Source organism: Podarcis pityusensis, assembly GCF_964106645.2.
Source record: "Podarcis pityusensis genome assembly, chromosome: 4".
Lineage (NCBI taxonomy): Eukaryota > Metazoa > Chordata > Lepidosauria > Squamata > Lacertidae > Podarcis > Podarcis pityusensis.
In genome coordinates this window covers 48,772,317-48,791,837 of record NC_138027.1, presented here as the reverse complement: position 1 = coordinate 48,791,837, position 19,521 = coordinate 48,772,317, and the positions used below count along the sequence as shown (strand labels likewise).

General features: G+C 41.6%; 1 protein-coding gene across 1 annotated transcript in view; it reads left to right on the top strand.

Moving 5' to 3' along the window:
• Window positions 1–19,259, top strand: part of LOC308476367 (uncharacterized protein) — a gene marked incomplete at both ends in the record, with an annotated part of 34,520 nt that extends 15,261 nt beyond the window's left edge. Inside the window, 2 exons of the mRNA XM_081003910.1 lie at window positions 8,744–8,848; window positions 19,166–19,259. Coding sequence (XP_080860036.1) covers window positions 8,744–8,848; window positions 19,166–19,259 — 199 coding nt within the window. The remainder of the gene's footprint in view (window positions 1–8,743; window positions 8,849–19,165) is intronic.
• Window positions 19,260–19,521: the final 262 nt, after the last annotated feature.

The following is a 19,521-nucleotide window of genomic DNA, read 5'->3' as shown; positions in this document are numbered from 1 at the left end:
GTGTGTGAGAGAGAGAGAGAGAGAGAGAGAGAGAGAGAGAGAGAGCCATAAAAGGGATTGACAAGTGGTTATTCAGTGAATCCATGTACAGCTTGCTCATTGGCACATCTGCAACATGCCTAAGTGTGTATGCTTGTGTGTGCATCTATTCTTCCTCATCAATAGTATATTCAGGAGGAGGAGCCTGAATGTCCAAAAGAGGGTTTCTATATGTACCTGCAGCTGTTTTACCATGGTTAACTTTAAATACCAATGCAGGGTTTTTTGGATGCTCTTAAAGATCTTGGCAAGACACAGTGGAACAGAAAGCCTCTATGTTAGGGGCTGGGACTTGTGGCCCTCCAGTTGTTGTGAGACCTCAACTCTATAAGAATGTAAGAAGAGTCATTGGCTGGATTAGGCCAATGTCCATCTGGCCTAGCATCCTGCTTTCACTGTAGCCTGGGAATGATGAAAGTTGGACTCCAACATCTGTAAAACCACAGATGTTTCTCACCCCTGATCTATGGTATGTAAATCCCAAGACCTTTGGAGATCTGTAGGCCAAAGCATGGGTTTTCAAGTGTGCCTGGAAGACAACAGAGAACTCGTTATTTCATAGGGTTTTGCTGAATTTTCATTTTTTTCATCATGAAAGCTTACATTTTGAGTAATGTGCATGCAAAGTTTTCTTCAAAGATAAAACCCCCGGGAGGGAGGGCAAAAATGCCTTTTGCTAAAAAACTGTGTTCTTGTTCTCCTTTGCCAAAGAAACAGTAATTTTAAAGAAGGCAGTTGGTCACATTATGCACAGCATAATTTTTGCTGCCTCATTTGCCTAGATAGAGGGGAAATCGCACTGCACAGAATGCAGTAATTTTGTCCTTTAAAGTGGCTGATTTTGAAAGAACGGAACATTGTTGCCACAAAGGAAGGAAACATTGTGTGCTCCTGAAGGGTCACCGGAATGGATGCCTCTTTTTCAGGGCCAAGCTGTTTTGTGAAAAGCTTCGTTAAAAGCTCAGCCCTCGTATTTGGCTACTATGGTTGCTGTTGTGCCCAACTTCATCTGCCCTCATTCATGTGATCCTTCTCTCTGCCTGTCTCTCTCCCTACCCCTCGCTCTCCTTTTGTTCATTTTGAATTTGACTGTATCAAAAAGTAATTGAGTACAGGCAAGACCATTTTCCATCTGGTTAGTGTTTGAGAGGGTATATTTAGTATGTTTTATGCCATCATTCCCTATTTCACCATGAGCGGCATGTATTGTTATGGATGCTGGCCTAACTTGCCAGCCTGACCATACCTTCTGTCAGGCAAATTTGTTGGCTAATGGCCCAGAATGGTTGGTCAGTGTTTTCCCAGTAGTCATGAAATAGCTGGGTCTTCCTTGGCTGTTCTAAGGATTCAGGCAGACTTGTTGTATGTTCCAATTCAGCATTAATGAGCAGATTTTCCCAAGGAAAGCAGCGGGGGGGGGGGGGCAGAAATATGCTCAAGCATAGAACTTTAAACCTCAGGTGTGTTCCTAGAAAGTGCAGGACAAAAGGTAAGGGTGGATAAACCCTTATGGGAAGAACTCAGAAGAGCTAGGGACACTTGTACAGTGGTACCTCAGGTTACAGATGCTGCAGGTTACAGACTCAGCTAACCCAGAAATAGTACCTCGGATTAAGAATTTTGCTTCAGGATGAGAACAGAAATTGTGCTCTGGTGGCGCGGCGGCAGCAGGAGGCCCCATTCGCTAAAGTGGTACCTCAGGTTAAGAACAGACCTCCAGAACGAATTAAATTCTTAACCCGAGGTACCACTGTATAACCTATTCCACGCTAGCTAGGAGCAATGTAATTCAGGTCTCTCCTCATGTAAAAAAATGAAGAAATTTGAGTTACAGAAGGCAACTTTTGTGTGTTTTGCCTAGCCTTTCTTCGGAATATGATGCGGAGCAGTAGATATGCTCCTTTTAGTAGTGCTTTGGCTTCATCTGTGGTCAGTTTATACCAGTAGCTGCTGGTGAGGCAATTGTAGGGGGTGGGTTCTGCTTCTCTCCTGGCTTCCCAGCAGAGCAGGCCACTGGTGCTTAGCAAGGGGGACAGGGGCAAGGCAGCAGGAGTTTGATATTTTGTGGTTGCTCCAGCAGGGCCAATCCAATACACCTGACACAGTGTCCACACTGTGCATGCACAATTCTAAGCACCTGCTGCCTTGCCGCCCCTTCACTCTTGGTAAGCATCATTGACCCACTGAGTTGGGAAGCTGGAGGAGCAACAAAGCTCCATCCACACTGCCTCACTAGCCACTACTGGCTTTGTTGTTGTTTAGTCGTTTAGTCGTGTCCGACTCTTTGTGACCCGATGGACCAGTGCATGCCAGGCACTCCTGTCTTCCACTGCCTCCCGCAGTTTGGTCAAACTCATGCTGATAGCTTCGAGAACACTGTCCACTACTGGCTTATACAGTTATAAATAAACCCCAATACTGTATTACATAAGCAAAGCACAATGTTTCCAGGAATGGGGGAGTTATTCAGTTCCATTAGCATTCAAAGTCAAACCCAATTCACACTTTCTAAAACAATACATGAACTGAAACACAGGTAACCTTCAAAATGTGCACTTAACCAGCCAAGTAATGTATACCAAAAAAAAGGGTATTCTAGGGTATAGTGTCCATAAATATGCATATATTACTGAAAATAGCAGTAGGGGAAACTGTATGCAAAAAATAATAATGTATATTTGGTAAAATTCCAGGCAAAAAAATCTGTATATTAGGGGAATTTTGCACTAAAATACTGATGGAGTTTTATGACAGCTTCTTTTTTAAAAAATAAAAATCATGAACTGATGTGGAAATTTGAATAACTAAACTAAGACTGGTAAGATAAGAAACTGAGAGAGACCAAAATTGACTGATTCACTCCTCTCTAGTTTTCAGAGATGGGTTCTTCCCAAGATAAACAAGTGCTGCTCCTAGAACTTCTCATTCCTTAGATAATTAAGGAACATACATAGCAATGTCTGGACAACAGACGGATTTTGTGCCAATCACCTAAAAGACCTACTACTTCCTTTCCAACGAAGAGCTTTTATGCTAGCAAGACTAAATGCTTTCCCCTTCGCAGTGACCCCCACAGGTAGATACTTGCAAATTCCTTATCAATCTCACCTGTTTGCCTGTAATCAGGGAGTACCAGATTCACTGGACCATATTCTTTTCGACTGCCCTTTGCACAGCAGACTCCGCAAACAGATGCTGAGCAAGATGTTGGACCTGCGACAGATGGCTCCAAGAGAAAGCCAAATGAGGTTCCTCCTAGTGGACAGGAACTGCCCCAGTGGCGTCCTTTTTAATCTTCATCTTACCCGAAAGGGTTCTTAATTAATCATCCCTCTAGGGAACAGACAAGATGAAGCAGAACAACCAAGTACCTTGTGATCCTCAACAGCCTCACTCCTGTCCCTTTTAAATTTATCCTAGTGTTTTGAAATGCTTTAACTCATAATGCCAATAAAGGTATTTGTATTTGTTTGTACATCTCACTCTGATAGTTTGAATCCAGTTTGACTGTAGATAGCTGGTTATAGGACACATTTACTCTAATGTGCTCTGTTTTTGTGCATTACTTATTTTTCACAAGCAATATTTAGAGGTAATCCCTTTCTGTTGGGCTTCTCTTCCTTTCAAACAAACTCTGGCTCTGGTGGAGATGGATGTCAAAGACATGTTACTGCCCTTAACTTTTCTCAAATGTTGAGAAAATGAGTGCTAGCAGATAATGATGGGAGGAAAGGGGAAGAGATTTAACCATCTGCCTCTTCTGACATAATGTTGTTGAAGAATGGAGGTGCCTGGTGGAGTGAAAAGTAGGCCTATTGTGCCCATCCTACATCTTTAGGATTATCCCAAACCTCTGGCTTTTGGAAACTAGATAAACACTAGGATTTTTAGAACAGCTATTCAATAAAATAAAATGCATTATGCTGTATTCTCAGAACTTATTTTTGAAAAAGAAAAAAAAACATGAGGGGGTGAACAATCTTCAGACTACATATTAGAGAATACTGGATGGAGGCTATAATATACTGTAGTATAAGAGAAAGAACCCCCTTAGATAAAGCTGAAAGGGAGGGGGGAATCGTTTTAGGATATTCATGTCCCCCAGGGAGCAGAAACCATTGACCAATTTTTTTCCAGAGACTTTTTTTATTTCAGTAATATTTGAAAGACCTTCTGAACTTGGAATAACCCAGAGGGTATTCTTCTCTGCTACACTTTTAAAACACAATCCACAGGCTTTGGTTATTAGAGCACTAAGATTCCCCCATGTAGAACAAATAATAAAAGCTGTCAGATAAATACCTTGGCAGTATTATAGAAATGTGACATTTCCCCCCATGAAACACACTTGACCAAGAATGAAAGAAATAAACACAAAACTGATCCTAGTGGAAAAATACTAATACATACAGCAAGAAGAATTTAATATAATACAGTGGACGCTCAGGTTGTGAACGTGATCTGTGCGGGAAGCACATTCGCAACCCACAGGGTTCACAACCCGCAGCACCGCATCTGCGCACGCGTGGGTTGTGATTCGGCACTTCTGCGCATGCACAAGCGCCAAAACCTAGAAGTAACCCGTTCCGGTACTTCCGGGTTTGGTGCAGTGTGCAACCTGAAAACATGCAACCCGAAGCATCTGTTTCAACAAACTTTATTTCTTAGTTATGGCAATGGTGTCCAATGTGGTGCCCCTTAGATGTTGATGGATTACAACTCCTGTCATTATGTCATTTTCAGTCCAGTATTATCTGAAGGTCAACATGTTGGCTACCCCCAATTTGAAGCATAGGAATTCTGCATCAGAAAGTAGGGCTGTGCACTGGCTCTGACAAAATCCCAGCTCCTGGACCACATCAGGATTTCACTAGGGTGGACTGAGATAGCACCAGATAGCTCTGGGTCTGGATTCAGTTTTGGGCCACCTGGAATAATCAGGGACAGTTGAAAGGAGCAGAGAAATTGGATGGTCCTTCCCTGCAGCAGCAGAATGGGTGGAGGGGGAAATGATTTTGCACCCAGCCTTCTGCAGATAGAAGGCAGCAGGTTTCTGCCTTGCTCATAAAAGTGAGCAAAAGACAAGACAGCAGCACATACTGTCATGAACTAACCAGTAGAAAGCATCATTTTCTTATTTATATTTTGCATACTTTACACTAAAAGTCTGACATTTGGCAAATGTTGACCTTTACTGGTAATTTTAAGCAACCAGGATGAAATGCCTTTTATTGGTAAATAAAGGAAATGTGAATAACAATTAGACATTTATCAGATTTACGTACTCAATTAGCCTTGCAATTTTGAATTAAATGCCAGTTATAATTGTGCCACACAGCTTGTTTTGGATATTTATAGCCAAGTCAGAGTAAATGATAGAAATACTGTAAATTGGTCATTTTTCCAGAAGCACTCATTTATTGCTGAAATTTATCAGTCAGTGGTCCTGTGTATACTAACAAGCAACATGGAAATCTGGTCTTTGACAATGCATCCATTACTACAGCAATCTTTTTCTAGAAATCTGTCTGTTCTAGAAATCTTGCACGGTAATACTTTGTGTGTTTACTCAGAATTAAATCCCCTTGAATTCTGTGTAGTTTACTCCCAGGTTAATGTGTACATGATTACAGCCCCAATTATTAATCTTTCTAGGTTGTACAGTGGTACCTCTCGTTACGAACTTAATTCGTTCCAGAGGTCTGTTCTTAACATGAAACCGTTCTTAACCTGGGATACCACTTTAGCTAATGGGGCCTCCTGCTGCCGCCGCGCCACTGCCATGCGATTTCTGTTCTCATCCTGAAGTAAAGTTCTTAACCTGAGGTACTATTTCCAGGTGAGAGGAGTCTGTAAGCAGACATGTTTGTAACCCGAGGTGTTTGTAACCTGAGGTACCACTGTACTTCATTATTATAAAGTGGGGTAGAGAAACTATGGCCCAACAAATATTGCTGAACCGCAATTTCCCACAGCCCCAGCAAGCATGGTCAATGGCAATAATGATGATGATGGGATGAAAGGATGATGGGAGTTGTAGTTTAGGAACATTTGGAACGTTCTCTACCTCTGTTATAAAGGATGCAGCTATCCACTGAGCCTTTCACCGGCCTATGCAGGACCAACCCACCTATGAGGCAAGGCAAGGTGACTGTCTCAGATGGCAGGATCCACAGGGGCAGCAAGAATCAAAATGTCTTTGTGCATATGGGACTTTTTCATGTGCTCCAGCAGTCCCTCTTTTTCCTGCTTCCAGTGTGTGTCCAGAAGATGCATAAATTTAGCTGGCACGTAGGTCAGAATCTAGTCATCTTTTTTAGTGTTAGAGCATCATTTTATAAATCTGTAAAACACACACACTCAGTGGTTTCCTAAGCAATGCAATAAATGGTTTGTGGTCTGATTCCAAAGCCAGTTTCTGGCCATAAATGTATTGATTAAATCATTCATGCTCAGGTAATATTTCCAACATCTCCTTCTCAATTTGTGCATATCTGGTTTCTGCATCTGACAGTGATTTGGATGCAAGTGCTATTGGCTGCCAACAGTCATAATATTTCTGTAAAATCACTCTACCTAGCTCAAATAGTGTTGAAATTTTATAGACCTTTCTGGAGTATATAGTCATTTAATATTGGGTCCCATATCCCATTTTCTTCCCTGAGGTTGTCCATCATTGCTTCCATTCTGCATCCCAGCTCATTCTTTCATGCTCAGAAACTGTCCACAGAGGAAATGGAGAAAATACATTTTCCATAATAACCCACCCTTACTCTGAAATCTACCTTTAACTAGTCATGTGCCAATATTGCCATTTAGCCTGTATTCTTATAGCCATGTCCCTGAAAGTAAGCCCTGCTGAGTAGATGCACATACCTTCCAGTTGTCCCAATCTTCCAGGGACAGTCCTGGAATTACGAAAGCCATCCTGGCTTTTGATTTGATCCCAGAATGTCCCTATTTCCCTTGCCAGTGCTGCCACCATTGAGCTTGTGGTGGAGGATGAGCTGGCACTTGTACCAAGTGGCGGCAGTGGCGAGGGAGCATCCCATGGCCTCTCTATGGCCTCTCCATGGCTGCTGCTGCCAGCTTCCCCCCTTGGGCAGCTCATAGCTGTTGCTGGACAGTAGAGGAGAGGCTGCCCCCATCAAGGCCCAGCTCCACATGACACACCAGTTCTGAGAGGCAGGCAGCGAAGGGAGCAAAGGAAGGGGGAGCAAAGCAGAGTGTAATGAGTCTTTGTGCATCTGCACCTCATCTTGCCCCTTTCTAAAAAAAAATTATTGCTATGTGTTCTTCCTTTTGTAAATCTACCAAAGAATAAAATAAATTAAAAATCAGGTCACGGGGTTTTCTCAGAATGGTGGAGGGTGTGTGCGCTGTGCCCTGTTGATGTAAGGTAAAGGTAAAGGTAAATGACCCCTGGATGGTTAAGTCCAGTCAAAGGCGACTATGGAGTGTGGCGCTCATCTCGCTTCAGGCCGAGGGAGCCAGCGTTTGTCCACAGACAACAGGTTTCTGAGTCATGTGGCCATGACTCGCTTCTGCTCTAATGGGAAACCATGATGAGTGCACAGAGTGCACAGAGATGCCATCTACTTTCCCGCCAACAATTTGGGATACAATTCTAGTTAGCTGCAGCAGCATTTAAGGCTTGCCAAATCTTGTGATCATATTTATTTGGGGTTGAGTTCCACATTATGTCTAAACTGACTGAACGTCTCATGTGATGTTGTGATTACATTTTTAGAATTAAGATTATGCCAAGGATTAGACAATCTCTACTGTACAAACATAGCCTTAGCTGCATTTTTAAAAATGTTGTTCTGGGCATGTGCCTTAAAATCCCCTTTGCCTCTTCTTTTCAGGATGTTGCTCTGGAGCAATTCATTAATGAATGACACCATGTATAGCAACTATTTAAAATGTGCTCTGTATGCATGCGTAGTATTTGTGCAGGCTGATCATGTTTATTCAGAAGTGTGTTCCACTGATTGGAGTGGGATTTATTCTCACTCAGTAAGTAAGTGTGCATGAGAATGCAATAAGATGCATTGGTCTGGGTTGAAAATCCTTGGCACTGGGAAGTTCTGGGAGTCAGGGGCAAGGAAACCAGCTAAAACATGGAACACTGAGTCAGACAAACCTCTAATACCAATATACCAAATTAAATTATACATTCCTTTTCTCTGTCTTGTGAGAAGCCTTAGACAAATGGTTAATCAGTCAAAAGAAGAGAATGAACAGTGTTATGTTCAAGGTGAGAAATAAAAAGGAAGCAATAGTGGTTGTATCCTACAGATAACCACTCACTCAGTCTCCAAGTTTCAATCCCAAAATGGCACAACAACTTTAGCAGAAGAACCAAAAAGTTTAGTGGGGGAACCCACTAAGCTGAGAATACTCTGTGCTCTCCTGAATGATGACTGAGTGCTGGAAAAAAACTGGGGTGGGGAGGGAGCCTTGGGGAGAGGATGGAATAGAATATCCTGGGAAGGGACCTGGTTGGCTGACTGGCATGCTGAATAGGTGCACTCCAGGCACCACTTGTACTCATAAAATTTCCACAACTGTTCACTTGTTAGAGTTAGTTCTTGTGAAGTGTGTGCAAAGCATTTACAAATTCAGGACGGTATCTTGAAATCAGTCGTGCACAAAAAATGCCCTTAAATAGAGTTTATCTGTGTGTACTTTGCTCCTTCAGGATTGCAATCCCAATGTTGCGCCTGCCGAGCCCAACTACTTGGGATAGGACTTCAGCACTCAGCTGTGGCAAAAAAGCACATGGCTGCTTGCGTCGTTGTTACAGGTGAGTGATTCCCCCCTCCCAAAAAAGCTCAATAAAAGTTAATTTGGGGGTGGCTAAACTAAATTTGGGGGCGCTGAGAGGATGTTTGCTCCCTGGCACTGCAAATGCTAAAGACGGCCCTGCTCAGCCTTGCTGATATGGTCTAAAGGAAAGGAGAGCAATGCATTTGGCAGCGCCACAAATCCAACTCAATGGTGTAATGTTGGAAAATGTTGATCACTTCTCTACCTGGGCAGTTATCTTTTCACAAGGGCCAACATTGATGCCGAAATCCAGCATCACCTGAGCTCTGCGAGTGCAGCTTTCTCTCAATTGAAGTGCAGAGTGTTTGAGGACCGGGACATTTGCAGGGAAACAAAAATGCTTGTTTACAAAGCTATTGTATTACCAACCTTACTATATGCTTGTGAAACAAGGACCACTTATAAACGCCATCTCCAACTCCTCGAAAGATTCCATCAACGGTGTCTCCGAAAAATTTTACACATCACTTGGGAAGACAGGCGACCTAATATCAGTGTACTGGAAGAAGCAAAGATCATCAGTGTTGAAGCAATGATTCTTCAACATCAACTTCATTGGACTGGTCATGTTGTGTGGATGCCTGATTATCATCTTCCAAAGCAACTACTTTATTCCAAACTTAAAAATGGAAAGCATAATGCTGGTGGTCAACAAAAGAGGTTTAAAGACTGTCTCAAGGCAAATCTTAAAAAATGTAGTATAAACACTGACAACTGGGAAACACTGGCCTGCGAGCACTCCAGTTGGAGAACAGCCTTTACCAAAGGTGTCATGGGCTTTGAAGACACTCAAACTCAGGACTCAAGGGAAAAACTTGCTAAGAGGAAGGCCCACTTGGCAAATCCACACCGTGATCAACTCCTGCCTGGAAACCTATGTCTCCACTGTGGAAGAGCATGAGGATCCAGAATTGGCCTCCACAGTCACTTAAGACTCACTGTTAAGACAGTGTTCATGGAAGACAATCTTACTTGGCTACTAGTGATCACCAAGAAGAAGACGACTCCTTAGCAGTGGTTATGGATTTTTTCTTGGGGTTTTAATCTGAAAGCCTTTCTCAAGTACTATTTTTGGTGTTAAAGATGTGCTCGTATCATATGGAAACAGTCACTATTGAGTTTTACCATACTTGTATATTGTCAGTGCTGTTTTCTAAAAAAAATGTTTAGGGGTACTCTCATTTTCCTGCTCATATTTAAATACTACCCCCCCCCAATGAGGCCAAACTGAGATTCACAAAATGTTTAGGGGGTATGCATACCCTGCGTACCCCAGAAAAAGCACTGTATATTATACATCAAAATTGATATTCTTGTATTCTACAACAATATTTTTTAACATAAAAGTGATATAGAAATGGCATAAATACATAATACAGAAAGTTATTCATTTGTTTGTGAATTAGTTTTGTGTGCAAAACAGCCAATAAACAGCCAATGAGAGTTTTTGGGGCTATCAGCCTTCATTTTATTATTTTATCTTCATGTTGGGGCAAGTGTGTGTGTGTGTGTGTGTACACACACACACACAGAGAGAGAGAGAGAGAGAGAGAGAGAGAGAGAGAGAGAGAGAGAGACTCTTTGCTTTAGGCCAAAAAGGGATTAGGGGCATTATATGCAGTCAGATTAGTCTGTGTGATGAGACAATCTACTAACCTGGATCTAAATATTTGGTGGGTGGTGGCAATAAAATACGCATGGAATTAGATCACAGTAAAATCAGAAAGTGGGGAGAATTTTGGACATGGGAACTCTGTAAGCATCATTATTGTGGATCCATGACATATATGTTTATCTGACAAACTATCTCATGCTGTATATTTTGGATTTAATAGCTCACGGTCTGTTCAAGTTGCTAACTTTTAATGTCAAAATGCTACTTGCTACAATCATTATGAGTGCAACATGGCATATTAGGTTATAAAATTCAAGCTGCATGAAGAATAGGCACACATAACACAAGCATATAAAAACCAGCTCTTTGGGTTGGATTTTGTTTCTGCCTTCTGCAGAGCTTGATTGCAGATAGAGAGAAGCTCTCTTCTTGTTTTAGTCACATGAAGTGAAAAAGTGGGGAGAGATAGACTATAGAGCTATCCCATGCCCCACGTCTGAAATCCACGTGTTAGCTTTTCTATGCAAGGTGAGGTCTTTGAATGCTTACCTTTTCATCTAGAAGCTTCCCTAATTCCTAGAAACCTGACTGTACAGAATTCCCAAACTCAGCAAAGCATCTGCATTAAGTGGCCATTGGGTGGCAGGTGCAGGATTTGGGTGTGGGGTTCCATGCCAAAAGCATAGTCCTGAGACTTCTTTCTACTTGCTTTCCCTCTTCACATGAGCTCTCGTGCACTAGAATGCACTTTGTGTGTTGCAAATCTACTCTGAGAATTACTCAGTGGAACCCATAACAATAAAATGCAAGTACCATAGAAACTAGATTAAAAACAATAAATTGCAGGGCGGGGGGATGACACCGAGACAGCAACCGACTACTAAAAGGTGCATAGCTCAAACTCTGCCAGCCCACGAACTCTCAAACAGAGAATTATTCAGCTTATAGGTGAAAAATATACAAAGGGTAGGATAAACCATAGGCATGCAAACTGATTTTTTTTGTGGGTTCTATTCCCCACCCCCCACCCCGAACTGAAATATGAAATCCACCAAAAGGATCCAGGTGCAAACAGCAACTTTGCATATGTACATTCACCAGGTAAGAATCACCTTTCCATTCTAGAGCTGAGCTCACAGACTTTTAATATAAAAATACATATTATTTAATATAAAATTTTCTTGCACCCCAAGCTTTGTTTCAGCAGTGTAAGGCAGCGAGAGTGAAATAATTTTTTGGTATTGTAAAACAGTTGGGAGCTATAAACCCTTCTGGGTTGATTGGAAATCACTGAGAAGTAACAAAAGATCCAAATGTACTGCCTGCCCACCTGAGCAATGCTCTATCTGGGTGCCACTTGAACCCTAACAAATCTCACAGCAGAAAAACAGGGATGTGAGCCAGGCCGTGGGTGGTGCTCTTAATAGTCCCTGAGGCACAGTTAAGAGAAGGTGTTCCTATGTAGGACACAGACTACTGTGGCTTTAAATTGATAGTTCTTTAAAAAGAAACATTTTTAAAAGACAAGCCCAGAGTTTGATTTTATTCTTTTAGGAGAGGAAGTTTTGATATTGATTTAAATGCAGACACTTCTGAGCCCTTAGGAAGCCAATAATGCTATGAAGTAGACATAAAAGAGATGAAAACAAAAGCATTTTGACCACAATATACTCCCTGAAATAGGCTGTAAAAAAGGTCTAAAAGCTCATAAGTAGTTGTGCATTCTCTTAAATAAAATATACTGTGGCGTGATAATCTCCAAACTATTCCCTATTTAGAAGAAAATGGGCTTAATAATAGTTTTGGTCTATATTACCCCTGTATATTTATGAACAGCTAAGTGCTGAAATAAAAACATAAAATGAATAGACTAGCTAAGTGTTGATGCCCAAAGACATGGACTGTGCATTGGGCTTCCACATATTAAGAGGACTCAGAAGTATTAAACAACCATCACAACGTTGCAAGGTACTTGGAAAAGGTGGTGACAGGTTTGGAGGAAATGATGATATTGATCCATTTCAGCCTTGCTTCAGATCTATTCATGGCACTGAAACTCTCTTGGTTGAAGACGCTGGTCTGTGACCGTATTAATAAATTCATTCTCTTGGTTGATGACATTTGTGAGAAGACTGATCCTGCTCATTTTCCTTAATCTCTTTCATATTTTGATACCATTGATCATGGCATACTTCTGGAGTGGCTCACACTGGAGTGGGGCACTGTACTTCACCAGTACTACTCCTACATCTATAGCCATTCCATAAAATAGTTAGAGGAGCATTGTTTAACACCAAGGGAGTTAACCTTTAGTGTCCCATATGGTTCCATATTGTTTGTCCGGGCTATTTAACATTTATCTGAAACCACTGGGAGCTGCCATCAGGCAAGTTGGAGTTAAGTGTGCAGATAGCGCTCAGCTCTGTCTCTTCAGTGCATGGCATGACACTCAGTTTTACATATTGCCCCTCTCCTTTCTCTCTGCAGTGGTGCCACAAGTGTCTGCTTCCTGGTTTTCACAAAAAAGGTGGTTTATCATTACATCTGAAAACAAACTAGTTAGTTTAAACTAATGTTTATTGAAATAATCCAGGATCAAATACTGGTTAATAGGCTTGACTACTTAATTTAGTTTAGCCAACCACGGTTTATCCTTTTCGAATGTAACAATTAACTGTGAATAGTGAAAAACAGGAAGCAGGTTTCTTCCATCTTTTCCTTGTGGCTGGATCAAGACAAGAAAGGGGAGCGAGAGTATGTGATCTTGAGCATTCATGCAGCAGTAAATCTTTCTTTATCATTTTTTTGGGAATAGGTCAATAAAAGGCTATCGTAGCATGTGGCTAACAAGAAGTGGTTTAATGGAATGGTCAGCTAGCATCGCATTCACACTCCCAGTGCTTATACCACTCAGATTGGCACAGCCCAGAGGCCTGGATTGGTCCCACTGCTGCCAGGCTGGCACAGCAAAGAGACCCAGATTTGACCTGTTGCTGTCACATGACAGCAGCAGGGTCCATGCAGAATTCAGCAGATCTTGTACCTGCCCACCCCATTCTGATCCCTCAAACATCTTGTTTAATAGAGTTTCTGTCAGCTATTGTCAGTGAAGTTACTGCCAAGCCTTGCCCATGTGCCATGTGGGTGAGCATATTAGGGTGCTTCCTGCCAATAAAGCTTTCCTACCAAGGGCAGAGCAGGACAGGGCAGGACAGAAGGAGGCTCCCACTCCTCCTAAACTCAAGTGCAACAGATCAGGGGGTTCAAGTGATCTTCCCATCAGTCAAAATAACGTCTGCAAAATGAACATATATAGGTAAGAAAAACAGGTCCTCTTATACTTCATTTACGAGCAGCCATTGCTGCCTTTATGATAATAGTTGTTTGAATACAAGAATTAAAACAACAATTTCTTTAATATTCTGACTGCATATTCAATACAATTCTGTCCATATAGCAAGTTCTAAGCCCAAATATTAAGCTGGCATTGCCTATTTGAGAAATCATTGTACAAAAATGAATTTCATTTATGTTAAAGTAACAAACTCATCTTATTAAGGGAAGCTCTGAATCTGAAATCCTTAAGAAGGCCAAAAAGAAAGTTCAAATTAGACACGATAAAGAAGGATTAGAGAACAAAGGTTTGAGGATTATCTCATGGAGAAGATCATAAACAGGAATGCAAAATACAACATGAATATAACATTTTCAAAACCATGAATACAAGTTTTGAGAACACACTTCAGTTTATCTTTGAAACATTATAAACAGCTCTTGTCTTTGATTTGTATGCTTGCAAATATGAATAAACATGGCTACTTTGTTTAACAAGAAATATTCTTTATTATAACCTTGTTTCCTATGCCCAGCTCTGTCCTTGAATATTAAAAACGTTTTGGATCAATGACCAAATCGCTGCTTCTACAACAACTTTCCCCTGCTTGCTAAATGTATAAATGTTAGCTATGGGTGTCAAATATTTGGGCAACAGATGAAGCCATGTCTCTTGAAACATTTTCTTTCTGCTCCAGATTGTTCTCAAAGAAAAATCCTAGAGAAGCATGAAATATTATTTTGAAACAAAAACTACATTCCATATTATTGTGTTGTGAGAACAGCAGAGCACCCTGAGACATTCCTGTGATGGAAGAAGAAGAAGAAGAGTTTGGATTTGATATCCCGCCTTTCACTCCCCTTCAGGAGTCTCAAAGTGGCTAACAATCTCCTTTCCCTTCCTCCCCCACAACAAACACTCTGTGAGGTGAGTGGGGCTGAGAGACTTCAAAGAAGTATGACTGGCCCAAGGTCACCCAGCAGCTGCATGTGGAGGAGCGGAGACGCGAACCCGGTTCCCCAGATTACCAGACTACCGCTCTTAACCACTACACCACACTGGCTCTCAGGAACAATTTCATTTTGCCACAGATCTATCTGGAAGGATCCAAAGCAAAACTAAAGCTTATATTGGAGTTGTTCTGTCTCATACTATCACTGTGCCTAGCACAGACTACATTTGGGGAAGGCAGCTGAGGGCCCATTGGCTGCTGTAGAGTTTCCTCTTTGGAACAGAGAGGAAGGTCTGTGGATACAGCCCCCCGGCACACTGACAGAAATTTCCACCACTCTTTCTGCACCATTGGCAGTACTCTGCGGTACACAAAAATGGGTACAACATAGACCCCTGACATGCCCCCAGAAGGACCAAGAAACTCTGCCATCTCTGGAACTGGTGGGTTGTTTTATCTTCCATTCAGGTCAATGGGACGGTAAAAATTAAAGAATGGAGAGGAGACGCTACTATTCAGCTTCTGTCTTAGCCAGAGCAAGGCAGCAGGGCTTAGTAAGTGGCAGCTCTCCCCCTCCCCCCCATCTTCCTCTTCCACTAGGAACAAGTCCCATATTGTGAGTGTGAAGTTATTATGCCGTGCACATTTGTATGTAATTTTACTTATCACAAAGCTTTGGTGAAGTGCAAAGGGAGGGCCGAATGGCTTTGATGAGTAATAAATGGAGGGGAGGGGGTGGTTTTGGTGAGAGGTGGGTTGATGGGGAGGCAGGCAGGTGAATGTAGTGAGCAAGGCCACAGCTCCTGGTATGTTAATAGACACAAAATCCAAGAGTTACTAAACGATGACATTGTGAAATTCTGACATCAAATGGAACACAAAGGCAGTAAGATGCACCCACCAAAATATTGGTATGGTTGTCGTTCCATGTATGCAGTCAGACAACAGGAGCAACTACTTCTAACAACCAAGCAGAGCCATTGTCGGGTTTAGCACTTCTCCCACACAAGACACGAAACGCTGGCAGTTTTACTAGTTGAGGTTTATTTATCAACAACAGGCATTCAGAAATCTAAGCCTCTCACAACTCATTCCTCACTGTCGGAGTCAGTTGACTCGATTGGCTTCTGGCCCCTTCCAAGGGTAGATATATGCCCAGCCCTTCCTGCTGGTCCTCCTTTGTTCTCATTGCTTGCTCCACCTCCTGCTTCTTGGAGACTCAGGTGTGGCCAATTCCTACCCCTCTGGAGTTGAATCCAACCCCCTCCTACCACCTGCATCCTGCTCCTTCATCTCTGTGCTGCTGCGTAAACTTACAGGCAGCAAGGAGGGCTTATCTCACTTTTGTTGTGCGAAAGAATTAAGTTCCTGTTTTCCTGTGCCTCTTCCTCCCCCTCTGCAGATTCCTCTCTTCTGGCTATGTCTCTGACAGCAATGCAAAGTGAACTGAGAAGAAAGAAAGCATAGCTAGAATGAAGACTCATGAGGTAGGTGTCTGATGTAAAGGGCATAGTTTTTGCTAACAGGAGCTTAAAGGTCTGCAGCAAGGCATATCAAATAGCAGCAGACTTGGAAATGGCTCCGAGGAATAAAGAGCAGGCCACCACAGCTCAAACCTACTCAGCCAATTTAAACTAAGGTTAGGTTCTCATTCTCCACTCATCATAAAAATGAGCTGGGAGTGGGCTGTTTCTCCACCCTGTCCCTACAGTCCAACATTTAACTGGACAGCTCCTTCAGGTCCAAGAACAGCAGACCAAGCAGCCCTTAAGCTGGACGACAATGTGGGGTGGTTGGCCAGAGACCCTTTTCCTGAGGGTGCCTGGTGGTGCTCACCCTATGCCCAAGTTTGTTCCCTGTCCAGCCAAAACGCAACACTAATATAACTCACTAAGTGGGTCACTGCAATGAAGCAAAAGAGCAGGCCTTGAGGGTGGTGCTCCCTTACAAAGGAGCAGCTGGCCTCACTTTGTTACAATCTACAAAAATGCAAACGGAACACGCTAGAATACTGATCAGCAGCTACATTATCCAGTGAGCACTGATCCACTAGTATGATCTTCACTAGTGTGTATATTTCGTTGATAATTATTCTCTGATGAAGACTTTATTTCGAAACAGTTGAACTATTCTGGATGCACTGTCCTTTTGAGACTCTGGAGAAACGTCTTCCTTTTAGACTTGTGTGAGATGTCTTCCTTTGAGAGACGGTTTAGCGTTCCTCACTATTCATTGGTTGTTTGAACCTTTGTTTGACTCTGATATACATAACAATTTGCAGTCACTTGTATATTTTGTGAGATGTGTTGTATGTTATATATATTATTTTGAAGTGGCTTATTCGTATATTTTGAATGACATCATACCGATTATATATTTACTAACAGTTATTAGCCAGCGTGTTGCGTTTGCATTTTTGTAGACTGTCACATTTTACAACACAGGGGTTTGTGTTTGTTCAGACTTCACTTTGTTGGCCAATGGAGTGGCTTGACTCCACCCACCAGGAAGAAGCCCAATGAGGTTTTCTCGATTAAAGGACTGGGGGCAAATCAACGGTGAAGCTGAAATCTTACTAGATTTAATTTTGGGATTTTAATCCATTGGTGCTGAAACCATTTTAGTTGTTTCTTCCATTCTTAGATTCCTTAACTATTTTTGTTCATAGCACAAATGGTAAATAAAAAAGAAGCATCAAGTGTTATTAGGTAACCTTGCACTATGCTCTTTCATCTGTTTAAAAAAACTGAAAAGAAGAGGAAGATTAAAAATAAAAGGGCACTACAATCTGGCAAACTCTAATTTGGGGGGAAATGTGTGCTATATCTCTGTCAGTAGTAATTTCCTATTATATTAATCAAATTCAAAATATTCTACATGCACAATTACAGCAATTTAAACATAAGTCTCTTATTCTGAATAATGAGGAAATTACTGAGTACTGATAAAATTAATAAAATAAAAAAATCTAAAAAGCAATTGGTTTTACAACTGAATGAATAAAGAAGCTCTGAAACACTCCTCTACCTGAGGAGAGGAATGATATCTGAACACTTGAAATATAGAACTGAAAGGGAGTGTGACCTGGTCTGCACATAGAGGAAAATAAGGTAATAAAATCCTAAGGTGGCAGGTGGATTGTTCCACTTTAGACTGCAAATGGAAAACACCATTCCTGAATGCTCCCCCACATATAAAAATCTCCTTGCAAAGAGAAAAACAGAGAGCGAGAGAAACTAGCAAATCCATGACAAAGCGTCTAAATACATTTTAAATTGCCTGCTCTTTCTCTGCTCCAAATCTCTCTTTCTCTCTCTCTTACACACACACACACACCCTCTGTATTGAATTCAAAATGGGTTTTTCATCTTGTATTTTATCCTTTTGTGGGCGGTTTGGGGAGGTAAGCAGAACTTGGGTAAATGTATTGTTAAGAGTCCCCAATTGTTCTCTCGTGTACAGGCACACACACAAACACATACACACACACAGAATGTCTTCCCATTTCATTTTTGGTAAAGATTTTTATATTATAAAGGGTACACTATTTCTGATTAGTACATAACACACTACGGGAATAGAAGCTGCTGCAGAGTTTTAGGAACTTCTGATCTGCTGTAATACCTATACTGGGGTCAAGGAGAAGACTTATACATTTTTTGGTTTTGAAATGGAGTTCTCTACAAAGGAGATCCTGCATTCTCTATTTTGATTCACCTTAAGTTCTGTGGACCTTGAATGCTTGCTTTACTTCCATATTCTTACACCTCTTTTTAAATAAAGAAAATAAAAATTAACTTCAGACACTAACATAAATGAGAATTCCAACTAGCTTTGAGTAAAAGGGAATACTCTGGCGATATGTATTGCCTGCAGCGCTACCAGCACAAACTCTGATCTTGACAAATCTCCCGAGCCATGCAGGGGCACGCCTGGTCAGTGCATGGAGAGAAAGTTGCAAAAGGAAACCCTAGCAACAAGCAGACAACCCTCCTAGATGATGCTTTGGAAAGTGCCCTTTACTGATTCAGTTGCAGTCTGGGAATTAAGATAAATTATAAATTGGTTTTAGACTTCAGAAACCTTTGCCATAACCTTCTGTCAGAAGCTGCCAAAGGCAGGAGCAAGTTCTAGCTCAAAACAGCGATTTGGAGAGAGATTTCAAAATGGCATGCACTGGTTCATTAACAGGATAATAATCACATTAGGCTAATAATCAGCATGGCCTCAAAGGGGGGAAAATAACATTTTAAGTTAAATGTGAACATTAAATATAAGCAGGCAAAACTAATCTATTTAGGATGCTAATTAAAATAAGCATTAATACAAAACATATGGCTTTAAAATATCAGTATAACTCCTGATGGCTTTAATTTTGTGATTTTATCAACAGGGTAGGCAGTGGAATGTCTGAAGGAAGCAGTTCAAGGAACAAATGTGAGGGATTTTTGTTTTCTTTTTATATCCCATGGAACATGGACAACTGAAACCCACTACAGCGTTGTGAGGTTTGGGGAATTCATTGTTAAAGTAGTCAGTCCAATTTGTTGGTAATGCCCCTGAGTGCAGGTGGTTAGTATAAGAAAGGAAGTTGCTTTTTGCCGGGGGGGGGGCAAATGGGTGGGACCCCTCCCTCAACTGGCTGGTAGGGGGAAGGACAATCGCCAGAATGGAGTGTGTGAGAGAGCTGAGATAGAAGCAGGCAGAAGATTGAGAGTCATGCTTGATTTCTGCTTGAATCCAAGACTA